General features: G+C 39.7%; 1 protein-coding gene across 1 annotated transcript in view; it reads right to left on the reverse strand.

Annotated features, from left to right (window-relative positions):
- MOSMO (modulator of smoothened) overlaps positions 1-20,863 on the reverse strand; it is a 57,470-nt gene extending 36,607 nt beyond the window's left edge. The window contains exon 1 of the mRNA XM_030871450.2: positions 20,745-20,863. Within this exon, the coding sequence (XP_030727310.1) occupies positions 20,745-20,850 (106 nt within the window). The 5' untranslated portion in view covers positions 20,851-20,863. The remainder of the gene's footprint in view (positions 1-20,744) is intronic.
- Between the last annotated feature and the right edge of the window lie 269 nt (positions 20,864-21,132).

Here is a 21,132-nt window from a genome sequence, read left to right on the forward strand (position 1 = left end):
GCGCGGGCTTCCCTGGTGGTGCAGTGTTTGAGAGTCCCCCTGCCGATGTAGGGGACACGGGTTCGTGCCCCGGTCCGGGAAGATCCCACTTGCCGCGGAGCGGCTGGGCCCGTGAGCCATGGTCGCTGGGCCTGCGTGTCCGGAGCCTGTGCTCCGCAAAGGGAGAGGCCACAACAATGAGACGCCCGTGTACCGCAAAAAAAAATAAATAAAAAAAATCACTGGCACACAATTTGCCTAGAAATATGCATGAAACACTTAATGTTCCGACACTCTAAGTTTTCAAATGGAGAAATACTGACCTGCCTTAGCTGGTTAAGCTTTATACAGACATACACGTTTAACATGACTGTTTGGAAAATACAGTTTTGATTTTCACATACTTTGACTGTATTTGAATCTTTTCCTGTGGTGATGCATGATAGGTTCTGAATCCCAATGAGTATCTATCCACAGGTAAGTCTGCAAAATAAAAGACCCAAGAGAATACTAAGGCTCAGAGCACTCATCAGTTCTGAGTCTGGGTCAAGTTTGAATAGACAGTATAGATTCCATATATATGGAAGATTATAACAGTTCCTAAAAGAAAGAGGTTCAGTAGAGTAAAAGGTAAGTTAAAAAGGAAAGAGTCACGGATATAGAAAAACTAGTGGTTACCAAAGGGGAGAGGGGCAAATGAAGGGTATGGGATTAAGAAATATAAGTCTAGGGCTTCCCTGGTGGCGCAGTGGTTGAGAGTCCGCCTGCCGATGCAGGGGACGCGGGTTCGTGCCCCGGTCCGGGAGGATCCCACATGCCGCGGAGCGACTGGGCCCGTGAGCCATGGTCGCTGGGCCTGTGTGTCCGGAGGCTGTGCTCCGCAACGGGAGAGGCCACAACAGTGAGAGGCCTGCGTACTGCAAACAAACAAACAAACAAAAAAATATATATATCTCTCTCTAAAAAAAAAAAATATATATATATATATATATATATGTCTAAAACAATGTGGTGTTGTCCTTTGTATAGATTTCTTCTAACTTAAGAACGGACTTCAGAAGAAATTTTGCTAGGAAACGTTCTGAATCTGGGGGGCTGGGTAGAGAAACATGGGTTTATGGGGAAGGAATCTGAGAAAATGGTCTTTTTAGCCAAACATTGTTTTGTGTGAAGTTGTTTAGCAATCCTGTAATTTAGAAATTTCTATGAGAGGTCCAAATAACTGCTGAAAAGCCTTTAAGAACACAACAGCATTTTCTGTCCAGAAGATTTAATTGTCTGAAGTTCCAAGTCAATTGATTGCCAAACTACATTTTGGTGACACAATGAAAGGAGAGGTAAAAGCTTTAAAACTGGAAAGGAGATTGAAGAAAGGAGAATTTTCTCAAACCATAAGATCTATGATAATGACATTAAAGTATGTTAGATTTTTTTTTCCATAGACAGATGATAAGGCTAGAAGACTATAAATGTCAACTCAATTAAGAAAGAAAAACAGGCAACCCTGTTTCATGTTATGAATCATACATGTATCTAACAGCCTTGAGAAAGAGTACTTTTGAACTTGGAAGTATTTAAAATGCTAGGAATGTACATTAAACAATCTGCCTTTTATAACTTTTAAAAACGTGAACATTGCAGAAAGTGTAAAGGAAAGAATGCTCTGATCATATACACTCATCCACATATACGATAGTGAGGGAGTGCTAAGCAGAATGTAAATGTAGAACACGAAATATATAATTTATCACCTTTGGGAAAATAAGGTTTTAGAAAAGGAAAAGTTAAAGGAAATATGACTGAGAAGGTTATATATAACAATTCCTAAAAGAAAGAGGTTCAGTAGAGTAAAAGGTAATTAAAAACGGAAAGAGTGGGCTTCCCTGGTGGCGCAGTGGTTGAGGGTCCACCTGCCGATGCAGGGGACGTGGGTTCGTGCCCCGGTCTGGGAGGATCCCGCATGCCGCGGAGCGGCTGGGCCCGTGAGCCACAGCCACTGAGACTATGCGTCCGGAGCCTGTGCTCCGCAGCAGGAGAGGCCACAACGGTGAGAGGCCCGCGTACCATAAAAAAAAAAAAAAAAAAAAAAAAGGATAGAGTCACAGATATAGAAAAACTAGTGGTTACCAAAGGGGAGAGGGGCAAATGAAGGGTATGGGATTAAGAAATATAAGCTGCTATGTATAAAATAGATAAACAACAAGGATATATTATATAGCACAGGGAATTACAGCCATTATCTTATAATAAATTTTAATGGAATATAATCTGTAAAATACTGAATCAATATGCTGCACACCTGAGACTAATATAATCAACTATACTTCAATTTAAAAACAAGTTGTTTTAGAAATAAGTTTAAGACACCCTTCTGATATTTACAAAGTATTAATTATTATGTGCTTCTGATGTTAGGATCCTCTCTTTTTTTGGGCCATGCTGTGCGGCATGTGGGATCTTAGTTCCCTGACCAGGGATCCAATCCGCACCCCCTGCATTGGAAGCATGGAGTCTTAACCACTGGAACTCCAGGGAAGTCCCGGAGCCTCTCTCTTTAAAGTCCAGGGACCAGCAGCTTATCCATGACATTGCTGAAATGATTATAATCAAACAAATATCATAACTTCTACTACTTAAAGCAATTGAGTAATCACAATAAAGGAAAATTACATTTGTATGTACGGGTATATATGTATATGCATGTGTGTGTTTGGTGTAATGCTTATATTCTGAAACTGAGATAAGAAGGGAAAACTCCAGTAGTTTAATTGATAATAATTTTTATTGATAGTCAACTACATTCTTTGTATTTTCTGCATAAAAGATATACAGCTCTTAAAATGGATGGGCACAACCTAGAAAAAGAACTGAAATCAATAATTTAGAACTACAGAAATTTAATGACATAAACTATGATAGACTTTAAAAGCTGAAACTGCATCCTGATGTTCTTCCAGAAAGTTATGGTTAGCTAGCCATACTAAAATTCCTGGAGACTGTTCTTTGTTGTTTCAGTCAGACAAGAATCTCCAAACGAATACAGAAATTTTCATATTGAGACAAAGGAACTGAAGGCAAGGGCTTGAGGCAGGAAACAAATTAGAAATTCAATCTTCTTGTCACTGCACAAGTAGAGTAGATATTTGGCATCTGTCTTTCTCATTTCCCAAACAGAATCTCAAGTGTTTGGGTTCAGAAAAATCTGGTTTTGTCCTAAACTCTCCTTTAAAACCTTGACATTAGAATAAAGGGTGCTCAAAATAAATTTTGTTTCCCTATCACTCATAAATCTGGAGGAGGAAAAAGGATAAATAATAATAGCTGTCACTATATTCTGGGCACTTATTTAGTGCCATTCATGGTATTAAGTGCTTTACATATGCTCATTTAATTCTCAAAACAATACAAATGAAGGAACTGAATAACAAGCTAAATGAATAGGTACCAGCATGAAAAAGGTCTGATTCGACACTGTGCTCAAAGTTTACTATTTAGTAATATTTTGGTAGAACAGTTTAATTTTTTTGTATGTTTGTCCAGAGAGTTAAAACCTTAGAAACATCAACAAAGAGGTCTCATAGACCCTGTTTCCACAGACAATGGCACAATCTCCACAAACAACTTTGCACAGGAAATACTAAATTAATTTTCTCCAGGTGTTTAGAAACTCAGTTAATCCAATAAAAGACTATAACACTATTTTACTTTCTTAATTCTAATAAAAAGCAACTTTTAAAAATTAATCTGATTGCCAACCTTACTTCCTTTTAAAATTATATTGAAATTCTGGGCCTAGATCTTCTGGACAATTTCTCTGGTATATTATTTAAAATTACATTTTAAAGCCATGCACTTTAAAGATAGTAATTCATGAGTGATTAAAAAATAGACTGAATTCCATTTTGATTCTGCTAATTCAAGAAGTTCTTTAAATTCTGTAATTTATTTTAAAAGTAAGTTTGGAGATTTACAACACGAAGTACTTTAAGCAAGATCCAACTAAATTCTTGTACAGTTTAATTCTTCCTATCATTTTTACTCTGCAAAATCTTAAATAGCAGCTTGTGTACTCAAGTTATTTACATATTTTCTCCCTTAATCATTCGCTTTTCAAAGGACAGAGTTCATTTAACAACCAGTTATGATGTCTTTGTTTCGTTGCTATTTTTGTTTGCCTTCTTTAATGAATGAATCATTTCAAAATCACAGTTTATAAAGTGATACTTGTTTCTACTACCTCTCATGGAAAAAATGCAGGTCCAACAATTGCATTCTTTATCACTCTCCCCGCTACATGTCTCACCACCAAATCCCCAAAAGATATGTTAAATTACAAATAGATATATGTCTTTAAGAAGGCATGTCTCTCATTTACAACTTTCAGGCTCAGTTATCAATAGACTATGCCCGTAAGTAATCATGACTTTGACACTAGCTATAATTCAGCAGGAGGAATGAGAATCAAGTAGGAGGAATGAGAATCAAGAGAAAGATGTGTCAGGCCACCTTAATTCGTAAAGAAAAGGGTGGGAAGTGTCACATACCCTTTAATTTAGGAAGGCAGATTTCAAAAAGGTAGGCATGATTGCACGGAATGAAATTCTTGAAGGAAAAGAGATGCGAAAGGTTAGGAAGCTCTTGAAAATGGGGTTCTGACTAATATTACAGATGATGCCAAGAAAAGGGAGGTACTAAAGAAACCAGGGACTCACCTGAACAGCACGCTATAAAAATAAAAAAAGTAGTACTGCATAAAGAACAGAGCATGGGCTTTTAAATCCAGTCTACCACCTAATTAAATGATGCCAAGCAAATCCTTCTCTAAATATGCTTCTTTTTCAGGAAAATGGGAATAACATTTCTTGTGAAGAGCTACTATAGGGGGTTTGCTAAGTTCAATATTTCTTTGCTGGTCTCTTTGCCCTTAGGCTATATACTATTAAGAGAGCACTATGTTCAAAAGTTACTTAATTCTTTTTTCCTTGATAGTTACATTATCAATTTGACATATAGTCAGGCTCACTGGTTTCAATTTGTATTCAATACTAGGATTTACTTTCTTGCTATCATTTTTAATTTATTTTTTTGAATATGTGACACACATATGTGGTTCAAGCAAAGCGTCCTCTTTGCCCTTCATTACAGTAGTGGTACTATTCTTTATATAGGGTAAAAATTTGACCATTTGTCCACGGGCTAGAATCTATATTCTAGTATGGTGACATTTATATCTATAACCTAAAACTACACAGCATTTATGATCAATTTTAAAATAACTGCCTATGGCTACTGAAAAGATTACAGCAAAGAATCTTCAAAAGTTAGTCCCATTAATTTTAGTTGACACACAGTGCTACGTGCCAAGCACTGTTTTAAATACATGAACGTTTTAACCTTCAAAGAGACCTCTGAAGTATGTCGGCCAAGATCACGCTGCTAGCAAGTGGTACAGGTAGAATTTGAATCCAGACTCCAGAGTCTGTGTTATTAGCCACTTAACTATAATGTCTCCTGCATCCTAACCAGTCACACAGATGTTCTTGCCATATGGGGACTACAGAATTTAAACCTTTTCTGGCTTACCTTAAAAAAAAAAGTGTGACTGGGCTTCCCTGGTGGTGCAGTGGTTGAGTCCGCCTGCCGATGCAGGGGACACGGGTTCGTGCCCGGGTCCGGGAAGATCCCACATACCGCAGAGCGGCTGGGCCCGTGAGCCATGGCCGCTGGGTCTGTACGTCCGGAGCCTGCGCTCCGCAACAGGAGAGGCCACAACAGTGAGAGGCCCGCGTACCGCAAAAAAAAAAAAAAAAAAAAAAGAAGTGTGACTTAGGAAAATTACTGTATCACAACTTTTCCCATTATTAATAAAAATTTAAAAGATAAGCAAATATGGACTAAATCTCTTTTGATTTCTCTCATTCAATTAACATTTATTAAACACCTCTGGGAGATAAAGTGAATCAATTTGCTCTCCTTCCTTCTCCAAATCCCACTGAAATGACCCAAGCAATATATATGTAGAAAAATTCTATAACAGCATGGGAAAATGTCAACAACAAAGCAGAATCACTAAAGAATTTCTGGAATGTAGAAAAGAATAAGTTCACAGAAAAGGAGTAAGTGTCTATGTTGCTTATAATAATACAGTTAAAAGACAGTCCTCTTCCTCAGAGAAGTGGATGGATTTTCCTTTTTAGTTTTTTAACTCAGAAAAACCCCAAGCTCAGAAGATTGGAGCCCTCAACCATAGTAGAGGGCTTTGGGTGATATCTAAGGGGATACAAGAAGTCAGTGGGAACTGCACCAGTGTCCTGACCATTTGGGATGGCTGATGACATTTGCCAGCCAGACTTTTTCACCTGGGTGTGAACTGCTTGAAGTCAAGGTGGGGATTTGCCACATCAAGTTCCTAAAGAGGGAGGGCAGAGGGCAGTAGGAGGTGATATATGAGGGATAAAGTATTTTTGTTAACTCTAGGCTAACAAAGAGAACAAAAGCACCGGCCAACAATTTATAGAGGTAAAAATTAAAAATAAAAAAAAATAAAAGAAATAGCACAGTAGGGAAAACCCATAATGCACCCAACCCCCCTGATAACTCTGAAGACATTCACAATAACATTAATTAAAATCTTAAAGGGGGAGGGATAAATTGGGAGATTGGGATTGACATATATACACTACTATATATAAAATAGATAACTAATAAGGACCTACTGTATAGCACAGGGAACTCTACTCAATACTCTGTAATGACCTATATGGGAAAAGAATCTAAACAAAGAGTAGATATATGTGTATGTATAACAGATTCACTTTGCTGTACAGCAGAAACTAACACAACACTGTAAATCAACTATACTCCAATAAAAATTTTAAAATAAAATAAAACTTGAAAGTCAAAACAATAAAATAAAATGAAATCTTAAATACAGGGTGGTCCACTTAAAGCAGACATCTTACCGGCTACTGGTGTGATTGTAAATGGTTGATGGATGATAGCTACCTACTGGATGGTTAGTAGGCAGATACTAGAAATAGTCCTCCAAAGCTCTGGGGGTTAGTCCTATATCAGCCACACTTCAACATACATGAGTTTGTCTTCTGATCCTAACACATTAAATGTTACTGAGAGCGGGAGTCCTAAAGGTGATCTAACATGACTGTCTACATCTGTTTTAAATAAGATTCATTGCTATGTTTTTTAAAGTGATTCAATTAATGATTTTAAAACTTTAAACTCTCAAAGTAATTATTTTATCTACAGGATAAGAAAATACAAAGAGTTTCTCATTTTATGCTCATAATAAGCAAATGAATAGGACTGTAACAAATTATCTTACAGGCTACCTGTGATTATCACTCACCCTTTACTTTTAGAACTCTTTATACTTGGTTACTGACTTCAACTAATGAGGTCAGCGTCATGACTTATTTACTTAGCTGGTTAGGGAGAAATCTACTTTAGGACGGCAGACTACATCCATAACCCACTTAGCAAATGTTAGCTAGAGTAAGAAGGTTGAGAGAATATTAATGGTTTAGTATGTCATCATTACTGGAAAATCCCCAAATACATGTTACCTTTGATATGCAGAACAGAACTTGTATAAAAACATTTAAATAGGCTTCCTGGTACTTTTTTCTCTTAGTGCACTAAGGTGGAAGGAAGAAGGCAGCAATCCAGGTTAAGCATCAGGGGCATCGTACAGCGTGTATGGTAAAAATGATAGGGTCAACCAGGTCTAACACAGTGATACACCCTAGTTTAAAAGAAAATCAGCACTTCCGTGGTGGCACAGTGGTTAAGAATCCACCTGCCAATGCAGGGGACACGGGTTCGAGCCCTGGTCCGGGAAGATCCCACGTGCCGCCAAACAACTAAGCTCATGTGCCACAACTACTGAGCCTGTGCACTAGAGCCCGCGACCCACAACTACTGAGCCCACGTGCCACAACTACTGAAGCCTGCACACCCAGAGCCCGCACTCCACAACAAGAGAGGCCACCACGATGAGAAACCTGCGCACTGCAACGAAGAGTAGCCCCCACCCGCCACAACTAGAGAAAGCCCGTGTGCAGCAACGAAGACCCAATGCAGCCAAAAATAAATAAATAAAATTTTTTTTAAAAAAATCAGATTGCTTTTGGTGACTATGATGGGCAAATAGCCAATTGCAACATTATATTTTATGTATCACATGTGATAACAGATTAATCCATTTAGTTGCTTAACAACAGCTATCTATCATAGGTGACTGTACTGTGGTAGGTGTTTCAGGTATATTAACTTTGATTCGTACAGCCACTTTGCAAGATAAGAGGTATTATCCGCATTTATAGATGAGGAAACTAAAGCACAGAGGCCGAACAAGTCCAAAGCCACATAGTTGGGAAATGGCAGAGCCAGAATTTGAACTGATTTCTGGCTTCACCCCCATACTCCTTTCACTATAACTTTCTTAATAAAATAATTTTCTAAGAATTCAATGTATCATATATACCCACTTTTATTTTAAATCAAGAGATGGGATTCATGAGGGTGAAGGAGGAACACAGAACTATTTTTTGGTTGGGGAAAATAAAGAATAAACATTTAGGTAACTTTTCAAGCACAAACAAAACATCTACAGCAAAGCCTAAACTAGAAGCCAAGTTTCAACAGAGGTACTCCTCAAGTTAAAAATACTTAATTTGTACCACTTTGTACCCCAATTGGCATATAAAATACTGTTTTCCTCCTCCTTCCATCCATTCACAGGGCCCCTCAACAAACAGTGACCATACTAGCCAGGACTCACGGCCCCTCCCATGGGGGTTGAATGAGGAGCATTGGATCTAGCCTATTCTGTATCACTTTGCTTCCCCATGGAGAGATCATTTATCCATTACAAGTTCCTTATCTTCCCCATGTCCACTCACCACCACCATGCACCATACATATCACATGCACATTCATGCACTCATACCAATCCTCCTCATCTCCACTGAGTTAATTATATCTCAGGTTATTCCACTTCAGGAAATCTCTTAAACATACATTTTCTGCAAGTCCTTTTTCTTCCTTTGACAGGGCAATTTGTAAGTAAAAAAATGACCCAAAATATTGTTGACAAATGTAAGAAGAATCTCAGTGAAGCACCTATATCACACAGAAGAAATGTCATAAGTTTTAAAGTCAAATTGACAAATTAAAGGATCAGAGAAATAAGCCACCATTTCTTATTCCTTTTTAACTTTTTAAAAGCTATTTATTAGTAATACAACTGTATTGCTTTCTACTATTTTTTTTTTGATGCAGAAGTAAATGTTTCAGTTATAACATGGCCTTACAGACTTGCTTAGGAATCTAATTTCTGTATTGACCCAGAGAATCAACTAATCAACCTACAAATTAACTTTCATCTTATAATATCTTTTCAAAGTTGGGAATAACTAGATGGTTGCTGGACCTTACTTTCCAAAATAAAAACCAACTGATAATCTGTCAAAAAAAATTAAGAATGAATTTTGTGGACATGCAGTTATTGAACAAAAATTTGGCATATGTAACAATGTAAGTATCGTGTTTGTGAAAATGAGATAAGACAACTAGGAATGCCAAATAGTCCTCTTTCCTGACTAGCTCCTTTCTGCTTTGATATTCGAATTCTACTCTCACTTCAAACATAACGTCTAAACCAAAATCATCACTTTTGCCCTTAAAGCAGCTCACTCTCCAAAGTTCCCAGTTCTATTCCCTACTCCAGGTTCAAAATCTTAGTGTCAACCATAACACTTCCTCTTTCCTGCCATGTGCAAGCTTGGTGTGAGTGCTACCTAAGGTACGGAGACCAATAAATTTTATGCCCTGTTCTTAAGGAACTTTAAAAATCTACATTAGAGGGACTTCCCTGGTGGCACAGTGGTTAGGAATCTGCCTGCCAATGCAGGGAACACGGGTTTGAGCCCTGGTCAAGGAAGACCCCACATACCATGGAGCAACTAAGCCCGTGCGCCACAACTACTGAAGCCCGCGCCTAAAGCCCGTACTCCACAACAAGAGAAGCCACCACAATAAGAAGCCTCCACTTGCTGCAACTAGAGAAAGCCTGTGCACAGCAACAAAGACCCAACATGGCCGAAAATAAATAAATTTATTAAAAAAAAATCTACACTAGAAAACAGGGCAAGTAACACACATATAACCATGATATGGATATGCTACCATGAAAAACATGCAAGAGGGAAAAATCACTTTAGGTAGGGGATCAAAAAAGGTTTTTATGAAGACAGCAGTTGACACACGCTTGGAAGATGGGTAGGATGCTGATACAACAGGAACGGCGAAGAGTGAGAGGGTATTTCAGACTGAGAATAAACAACATAAGCAAAGATTTAGAGATGAGACTATAGATCGTATTTAGGAAACATAAAGTAATACAGAGGGGCTGGAATGTAGATCCACATAGGGAAAATGTAGGATCTAAGGTTGGAAAGGTAAGCAAGAGCCATATTGTGAAGATCCTTGAGTGAGTGCCTTCTGTGCTATGGCAGATGAAGAGTCACCGAAGGTTTCTGTTTCAAGCATATGCAGTGGTTAAGAGACAGGACTCTGGAGCTAGAGTTCCTGGATTCAAATCTCAGCTCTTCCACTTACCAGCTATGTGACCTTGGGCAAGTTACTTAATTTCTCTGTATCTCTGTGGGGCTAACAGCACTTAGGGATGCTGTGAGGATTAAATTAGTTCATACATGTAAAGTGCCTAGAAAAGTATCTGTCATAAAGTAAATGCTATATAAGTATTTGCAATTATTACTATCCTTATCCTTTAGAAAGATAAACTTAGCAGCGATGTATAGAAATGAACTGAAATGGAAACTTCCCTGTCTTCTATATATGTTTACTCATGCCATTCCACTTTCAAGCACTGCCCAAGTCTTCCTAATTATTTAAATACCATCATTGGTACTTCCCTGACGGTCCAGTGGTTAAGACTCCGTACACCCAGTGCAGTGGGCATGTGTTTGATCCCTGCTCGGGGCACTAAGATCCCACATGCCGCAGGACGCGGCCAAAAAAAAAAAAGAAAGAAAGAATTGAGTTTCATAAATATTCATCATTAAATGTATAATCTATTAAGCTCAAATTCTACCTCCTCCTCAACCACCTGGGCAGAAAGTAGTTTCATCACCTATGACACTTATTTCTTATGTATATAACTTTATCTTCCCAAACACAGTACAGGTTCCTCAAGGATAAAATACTTTTTCATTTGCTTAAAGGCAATCCCTCAGAATATTTAGCACAGTTCCTTACAGACCACACATACCTTAATAAACATCTGTTGTGAGACTGTCTGGAATAAAGTACAGTGGTATACGAAATATCTATGGGAAGATTTACAGAATACTCATAGTAAATTAAAGATTTATTTTATTAAAATGGATGGTACTTTATAAATGAAATGGTCATATAAATGAAATGGCTTTGGAAATCTCTGCCTTAATTTGAACATGTTCTATCTATTTTTGAAAAAAATTTCTATTATTATAGCTGAAAGTAGACCCAATAATGTTCCATGTGAATAACTTACTGTGAATAGACCACAAGTGGGAAGACCTAGTGAAATTCTCCTCTCCCATTTTCTTACTTGACCCAACCAACTGCATTTTCTTTACTCTTTTTAAATCTCTAACGATAGCAGTATATGGTCTCTGGTTGAACAGATCTATATTAAAAGTCAGCAGCTGCCTTTTTGCTCAATATACACAACAGCAAGTGTCAAAATACCAAATGTGACCTTTTATTTATAGCAAAGCTAGTATAAAGAGACATAAAAAGTGCAGTCTTTTCCTCCCAATTAAAAAAAAAATTCAGCAATTCAAAGAAATGTTTGCTTCAAAACTGAAGTCATATACTGAAACTTCATGTAAGCAAATTATACTTGCTGGTTTATATATACTCATAAATACATGTAAGTATCATTGATAGCAATACTCAAATCTTTATTTTGTCAACTCTAAGGCAATAAATCCCAAAGGACTACTGCGTCCTACTTGTCCATGTCATATTCAGTAAGGATATGTAATTTAGCTATAATTTACAGCTAATGAGAGAATACATAGTAAAGTTTACAGAGGTATATTATTGAAAAGTGATTTTGATCCAGATATTTACTTTTAGGTACCTTGATTTTTAAGGATCCTTAGGTTCCCTCATGCTCTTATCTAACCTCTCTAGCATTTCAACAATAGCTTTGCTAAATATTACTTTTTCATCAGTCTACAGTCAATAAAGAATAAAATAATGTTACCACTACCCCCAACCTGTTGTTACCAGTGGACCAGGTTTTATAAGTATCAAACTTTTCAGCAGCTAGCTGCTAGTTGGGCAAAGAATTCTAAAAAGTACTTGGAAAAAATGTGTAATTTCAGTGCTTGAAAATAAAACATTCTGACAGCCAAAAAGATATGAATGTCATGTTTACATAAATCATCATAAACAAAGTTATAAATATGAAATTTATACCTATACATTGTCATTGCTGTCACTGTACAACCTAATTTCTTGGGTTACTTAGAAGATATAAAACAAGGTCACTATGTAAACAATTATCCATTCAGGTTGCACGATTAAGCTCTTATTTATAATTCAATAATAACAATTTCATAAACAGTAATACTTTACTACATGTCTAAATTTCCCCTATAAGATTATGTAATATGGCCCACTGCTTAAGTATGCATTGAAATGGGGTATGAAAAAATTCAAAGACTCACAGTTGCACTGAGGAAGCTAATGACAACTAGAAGAAATTTTATGCCATAAACAAAAACTAAATTTTCAGTTGTACTATTTGCTATTATACAGTTGTACTATTTGCTATTCAGTTGTACTATTCTATTAAGAAACAACTATCTCATATATTTCAAACTTATTTTCAGCCTTTGAGGTGAGACTAATTGACTCTCTATACTCCAACTGTAAAGCTTTACAGACCACTATATTCCTTTAAAAATAACTTCCGGGACTTCCCTGGTGGTCCAGTGGTTAAGAATCCGACTGTCAATGCAGGGGACACGGGTTCGATCCCTGGTCCAGGAAGATCCCACATGCCACGGGGCAACTAAGCCCATGTGCCACAACTACTGAGCCCATGCGCCTAGAGCCTGTACTCTGCAACAAGAGAAGCCACCGCAATGAGAAGCCCATACACCGCAACGAAGAGTAGCCTGCCACTCACCACAACTAGAGAAAGCCCGCACGCAGCAACGAAGACCCAGCACAGCCAAAAAAAAAAAAAACTTACGAAATAAATGATTTTCACAGTGCGCTGCAGATATTACTCTAATCTACAGAAGAACAGAAAGTTGGGGTCTGAACCTGCATAACAATTGGAAGTACTGCAAGAGGTATTAAGTACATCTGAATGATATAATTTTTATTAATAAAAAACCCTCAACGACAACTTGTCTAAGATCAATTACATGGCTAGCAAATAGTGGGACTGGGATTTGACTACATGTTGATTTAGCCCCCAAAGCTGTGAGCCCTTTCCACTATGCCAGGCTGCCTTTCACTTAGAAAACCTCTTTAGTCTGTTCCAGAAACATATAAACCCAATGCATTCCTTGGTTTTGGTACTTACGTGTATCCCATTAAGCTTATATCACCACTACAACTGACCTCAAAGTCTGTCTTCCCAGAGACCTCCCCTCCCCAAGTAGGACTTCAGAAATATTCAATACAGACACATCGTGTTGCCTTAAATCTTTTTTAGAACAAGGCAAGATATAAGTAAATAAATAACACAAATAATACAAAAGGGAAATATTTTTAAATTCAGATGTTTTGATCTTTCATATAATAATACTAACATTTGAGCATTTGCTATGTATTAGACCATGTGCCAATTCTTCATATGCCACATTTTATTTTCTCACAAGCATCCTCTGAGATAAATATATCATCCCCATTTTACAGCTGAGAAATCAAATTACATGCCCCAAATCATAAAACTCATAAAAAGGGAATCCAAGAATCAAATCTAGATATGTCTGACTCAAATCCCATAGGACCATTTTACTACACTGCAACTCCGATACAAACTCAATATTTATGAGGAAAGGGGTTAAACAACAACACTATTTTAGGACACACTAAGCTGAACAGTGGAGGACTGACGTATACGACTCCTACTATGCCAGCTTTGAAAGGGGCTCAGGCAGTCGAGTGAGGAAAAATTCAACAAGTCTGGTTGCGTCTAATAAACGCAACAGCAGTCATCACTCTGTAATATCTTTTTCGGAATTTCCTTCCTCTTAGATTTTTCCATTCTCTCATGGCTTCTGTCCATGTTCTTGGTCCCAAATTCCCCTTCTCCAAACTTTTAGGCCAACTAGCTTACACCCTTCATCCTGAAGTGGCTACATCTCTGTTGATAATGGTAAAAACAGAGGCTTTCTGGAACTAAGGTTGTAAAGGGAATAAATGCTTTGTTCAGGAAATAGAATCTCATATTGGAAAATCTGGCCTATGCTGTGAAATTCACAGTATTATAAGTGATTTCAAGTTTCAAGAACGACCTGTGAGCACTGTAAAAAGACTGGCCTTTGATTTTGGGGGTTCTTTTTGGCTGTACTGGGTTGTGGCACGTGGGACCTTCCTTGAGGCATGCAGGATCTTTCATTGTGGTGCGTGGTCTGTTCGTTGCAGTGCAAGGGCTTCTCTCTAGTTGTGGCGTGCAGGTTTTCTCTCTCTAGCTGTGAGGTCTTTGAATTTTTATTCAAAGTTCTTATTTGATATGTTGAAATAAATAATACTGATAATGTTACTTTTTAAAAAACCAAGGAGGACTTCCCTAGTGGCGCAGTGGTTAAGAATCCACCTGCCAATGCAGGGGACACGGGCCTGAGCCCTGGTCGGGGAAGATCCCACATGCCGCAGAGCAACTAAGCCCGTGCGCCACAACTACTGAGCCTGTGAGCCACAACTACTGAGCCTGTGTGCCACAACTACTGAAGTCCATGCTCCTAGAGCCCGTGCTCTGCAACAAGAGAAGCCACCGCAATGAGAAGCCCGCACACCGCAATGAAGAGTAGCCCTGCACAGCAACAAAGACACAACGCAGCCAAAAAAAAAAAATCTTCCATTAAAAAAAAAAAAAAGGTAAAAATTTTATAGCCCTTTACCATTATGAAGAAATGTTATTCTTGGAAGGCAAAGAAATTTACTGGCCCAAATTTCCATCAACTGATGAATGGATAAATAAACGGGGATATACCACACTAGTTGGCAATAAGAAGAAATGAACTGCTGATACTTGCTATAATATGGATAAACCTTGAAAATGTTATGCTAAGTGAAAGAAGCCAATCACAAAAGACCACATATTGTATGACTCCATTTATATGAAATGTCTAGAATAGGCAAATCTACCAAGACAGAAAGTAGACTGACTAAGAACCAGGAAGGTGGAGGGTGATAGCTAAGGCATCTGGGGTTTCTTTTTGGAGTACTGAGAATATTCTAAAATTGACTGTGGTGATGGTGGCACAACTTTATGAATATACTAAAAGCCACTGCACTGTACACTTTAAATAGGTGAATTTTATGGTTATGTGAATTATATCTCAATAAAGCTGTTTTTAAAAAAGAAATTTACCGTAAAAAGACTCAAAAGGCCATTGAAAAAGTTTTGTTAATGCTTTTTAAATGAAAGGAAAGCACAATCTCAAGATTTTTGCCCTCTTAGGTAACCCAATTATGTCCTTCTCTGTAAGTCATGTCCAAGATGATTAACAAGACAAAGTTATAGATAGGTTTGTTTGTTTAACAACTGATGTTACAGAGCTCCTTCACACCAAACCAACTTTGTGATTACTGAAGTTGTCACAGTTCAGGAGAAAGGGCTTATTATTTAACAATTTTCTAGTATTTAATAAACGGGTCTGCTTGGGGAGCTTGTAATTTTAATGCTTTAAACCAAAGACTCCCAATTTGTAGGCTAGGATCTACCTAAAGATCTTGAACTCTTATGTGATAGATGTCAAGCCCACAGTCCCCTATCTGAGGTTTACCAGCATTTCCTGTGGAGAGCGTAGTGAGTAACAGAATGGGAAATGAAACCCTCCCCACAAAGTCTTTTATTTCCCCAAGCATCTGCCAGTCTTTGTACTTGAGGAAAAAGAAAATTCTTCCTTGCAAAATGCCAGCCATATCCTGGGTTTCAACCAGGTAATGCTTTTTTCCCATTTCTGATGTTTCTATCCATGAGGGGCGGGGTAGAGGTGTGGCTGTTAGAATATCTTAGCTTATCTGCGTCCCCTCACTCAATCCTTCTCAGATCAGGAGGAATGACTTCATCTGACTGACAGTTCAGGAGAAAAAACTGGGCATAAGTGGTCCAACTTTTTGCCCTTGGGAGCAAGTTGCCTAAAGGGAGCATTCATCTCTTCTGTTCTTTCATGCTGGAAGTCTTATAGGGCAGGTCCCAAGTCCTGCCTGGGATTGGACAGTTAAGTCTGTTCAATTTTGAGGCCCAGTAAGAGGAAGCGACTTGTCCAAGGATATAAGCCACATTCTCCAATATCCTCTTTATCAATAATATTTTGGCTCCTAATTATCTTATTCTTTTTTTTTCTCAATTAGTTCAGAATATAAGTAGGGAAGAGGGTGTTATTGAGACTCCTTAAACACCCTAACATCCAATCTAAACAATTTTAAAAAGAAAAAGAATGAGAGTAAAAAAATAAATAAATAAGATGGCAGTCATTATATCTTTAAAAGTTTGTGCATAATCCGCAAGCTATTAGAACAAACTCAGGAAATGCTATCACACACAGATGTAAATTAAAGGAACATGCTTTCTCTGTATTGGGGCCAGTACTATAAAAACTGCTGGTATGAAGCACGGTCCATAATATTATGGTAATATAGTTTATTAGTTGGGATTTTAGGAGGTTCTTCTACTCAGCTTTTTGTTTTAGGATATTTCATTTCCTTTTGTGGTAGTTCAAGTAGAAGCCGAGGAGTAGAGACACTAGAATATGGAGATGAGAGACTGAAAGAGGAGAAACAGTGATGGAGAAGTCCAAAGCCAAGAGGGAAGACAAATTTATTTGACTTACACTAAGCCTGGCTATATTATTCTTGATGTTTCTTCATTTCCAAGAACATCTAATAAAGAAACTGTGTCAGTTCTCACAGTAATAAGTTCTGAGCTTTAGTTTCAAAATTGGGATTCCGACACCTGTTATAAACTAGAACAGCAATATAACAATATCTAACTTTTACTGAGCACTTCCTATGTGTCAGGCACTGTTCTAAATGTTTTACATGGATTAACTCAATCATCACAACAACCCATTGAGATGGATACTATTATTACCCTTATTTTACAGAAGGGGAACTATAAGGAGAGAGGCTAGGTAACTTTTCCAAAGTAACAGAGTTAGTAAGTGATAAAGTCTGGATCTGAATCCTAAACTTTCCCATACTAGTTTACTGCAGTGGTTTTCAAGCTACATTCTACAGAACCTTTCAGTCTCCAGGAGTTCTATTTTCAAAATATATTTTGTTCATTTAAAAAACTGCAGAGAAAAACATCACAATCAAGACTTTTGTACAATGTATAATGCACCAAAGGGAATCAACACATTAACTTTTTGCTACCAGGTGAAGTCACTTTTATGCAGATCTTAGCATAAAGCTAGTCCTGTCACCTCTGAGATCTTAACTGAACTTCCTGTAAATGTTTCATTGATTTGGAAAGTATAACTCTGCACTGATTTTTCTTTTTTTTAAACTCAAGACTGGATCTGTCCAGGCAAAAGTGTACAGTGAGCATACAAGCTCAAACACTAGGCAAAGTTCAGGTGCATCTTCTCACAATGCAAAAGCACAAGAGTGAACAAAGGAACATACCATACCATCTCATTCATTTTACATTTTGGGGGGCTTATTGTCTGACATATTTAGCCGTAAGAAATACGGGTTAGGGAATTCCCTGCCAGTACAGTGGTTAGGCCAAAAAAAAAAAAAACAAAAAACGGGTTAGATACGATTTTGAACAATTTCCCCCTGTTCTTACTATCTCCTCCTATTCCTCTTTCTAGCCACAGAATATTTAACTGAAGATATCTTGAGATGGCAAGGGAAACTGTTAGAAAAAAAAAATCACCGCCTCCACGCCACTTCAGCCACACATCACCACTGTCACACTCTGGACCTTGTGCCCACTATGCCCTGCCCTTCCATTCTGCTGTATCAATCACTCCCAGTCAAGTCTTCAGCTCCACTGGGCCCAGGTCAACTATTCCACTGACCACATACCAACTGCTATTCAATGACCAATATACCAGCTTTTTCCCTTTTCCCTTTCACTCTTTATCCAGCTAAGATTTCATGAGCCATCATTACAATATTTTGACTAACACCCTAAACACCTTTGCTCCTCTGTCATTCTGTTGCATGTATCTGGCAAATTCCAACCCTGAATGAAGCCTTCTATTGGCTTTCACCACACACTGGTGACAAAGTAGTTGAGCACTACCAGAGACAGTCAACAAAGCAGATCCGTTATCACACTGTATGTTCACGACCACTGACTTCAATGAAGTGTCCACACTGCTAGATAATCCTACTGTCTCTGGTTGGCATGCGTTCTCTCACAACTATTTATTTATTTCAAACATCTTCTACTTCTTTCCAACCTTGGACTTCTGTCCCTCCCATCTCCAAGGCAACTCACAGCAGATGACTTTGCCTAATTTGAGGGAGTTGTATTCATCCTATTCTTGCTTTCTTTCAAATATAATAGAGCATAACATCTCAGGAATGTTATGCTATTACTTATCTCTCTCTTCCCTCTCTCAACTCTATCTTTCCCATGGACATTTAGTCTATTTTATACATTGGGATTCCACTTGAAACTTCTTTACAAAAAAAGATCTGCTAGAACAGTAACCTCTTTGCCCCTAAGTATGTTAAGTCTCAAAGAAAGTCTCATAAAAGGAGTCATTGCACACATAATCAGGATAAAAACAACAACAGGTCATGAACTGGACATCACACATATAACTATAAACTAGTACTAACAATGACATCACCAGCATTTTCAGAAACAAAGCCCATAGTTTCACCAAATTCTAAATCATTGATATTTTCTTTATATGCTTTACAGTTTAAAAAATTGAGATATAATTAACATATAACATTGTGTATGTTTAAGGTGCACAAAGTGTTTGATACATTTATATATTGCAATATTACCACTGTAGCATTAGCTAACACCTCTATAGGGTCACATAACAATCATATATGCTTTACAATTAAGAGCTCTGCTAAGACTATATAGGCAAGAAAAGGAGCAGAAATTTTTAGAGTGTTATTTTAATAACCAGTAAATCTGACGGCATGATTTTGTGTTACTAGGTCTAGATGGGGGAGAGAACGGAGGAGGAAGCAACAAATGTCCCAGCCGCAGCTTTTTTTAAGGGCTAAAAATATTGCAGGATAAATACAGAACCATAAGTAATACTTAAGAAGTAAGTTTGCCAGCATAGTGATACATTCTTACAACAAATTATTCATGGAGGGAGTCTGACATTCCCACCCCCCATTATTCCCTTCATCTGCACTGAACAAGCAGTTAGAAAACAAGCTCATTCCTTTATTCCCATCAGCTCTCCTGGCAGCTGTTACATTAATTAAAGGTTCGGTCTCACAGGTCTGGGTGAGTGTGAGTGAGTGTGTGTGTGGGAGGGTGGAGGGTGGCCCGAGCTGAGAAAAATCGTGCAAGGGCATTCACCTAGGATACCCTTCAGAAAGATGCCTGCCTCTTTCCTGAGGGCGCCACCTTGTCCCTGCTGCCCACAGCTCCGTGGTGTTACAGCAGGCACTGCTACTGGGCTGCCTGCAACTCTAATGTGTTATTTAATTTTGAAACTACTATTAGGATCGCTAAAGCGTTTTGTGATGCTCCATAATATGAAGTTTATTATTAAGGTTATTACAGCTCCTGGGCCTAAAATAAAGCAAAATTATAACCACACAGACGTCAAAGGGAAACTCGGAAGCCACATGCATCTCAAACACTGCCAAGTGGGCAGGGGCTGGGCGGGGGCGCGGGCAGGGGGCTCTCATCCGGCGCCCTCCACCGGCACCACTGCTCCCGGCACCATGAACCCGGCCCCGCCCGGACCTCTCCCCCGGACGCCGCTTCCTGGGGAGGGGTGGGGGGACGTCAGCGGTCGGACCCGACTCCTCTTGGTCTCTCATCGACCATCAGCTCTCGGGTGTCTCTCACACTCCATAGGCTGCCTCGCTCCCGGCCCCAGCCTCCCCGGCGGGTTTCTAATTCCTCACAGTGCGCCTCAGTTTCCTCCCGTCTCCCACCTTGACTTTTATTTGTTTAAGTCCAGGACTAAGCTCGTTCCTCCACGGTCCCTCAAGTCGCCGGCTGTCTCCCCTCACTCTCCCTCCCCGGTCCAGGACCGCCAGCCCTGCCCAGGTCTCCTCGCCCTTCCGCCACTTAGCACTCAGCCTGGGGCGCAGCTCCCCTCCGCCCGGGGGTCCCGCTAGCGACCCGCGCGTCCTCTTCGCCATCCCCTCTGCCCCTCGGCCACCCGGCCCGGCAGCCCGGATCGCCTCTCCGCCCCCTTCTCCTCAGGCCGGCCTCCGCCTCGCACCCTCCAGCCCGGTCTTCTCCTCAGCCGGGTCTCCCTTCCCCTCCCTTCGCCCTCAGCCAGTCCTCCATCCGGCCCCGCGCGCCCGCCGCTCACCGGCGGACTCCCCGGTGTTGATCCAGTCCGGGTTGGCGATGCTGGCGATGGCGAAGATATCGGCGGCCAGAAAGAGACATCCTGAGATGATGGTCAGTTTATCCATCTCCCCGCCCCGCTCCCCCCACCCCCCGAGCCCCGGGCAGGCCGCGGCCTCACGCCTCCCGCCCCATGGGCCGCCGCCGGGGCCAGGAGACCCCGCGCCGCCGCCTCGCGCCCCCTCGGCCCCCGCGCGCCGCTCGCGCCCTCCGCGCGCCCGGGACCAGCAGCCGCGGCGCGGCCCGCACAGCCGGAACCGCCGCCCGCCCCGGAACTGCTCGGCCCGCCCGCCCCTCACCCGGAAGCGAAGCCGCGGCGCTGGCGAGGACGGCTCCGGGTCCTGGCCGGC

The sequence above is a fragment of the Globicephala melas genome, chromosome 15 (assembly GCF_963455315.2).
Source record: "Globicephala melas chromosome 15, mGloMel1.2, whole genome shotgun sequence".
NCBI classification, from domain to species: Eukaryota; Metazoa; Chordata; class Mammalia; order Artiodactyla; family Delphinidae; genus Globicephala; species Globicephala melas.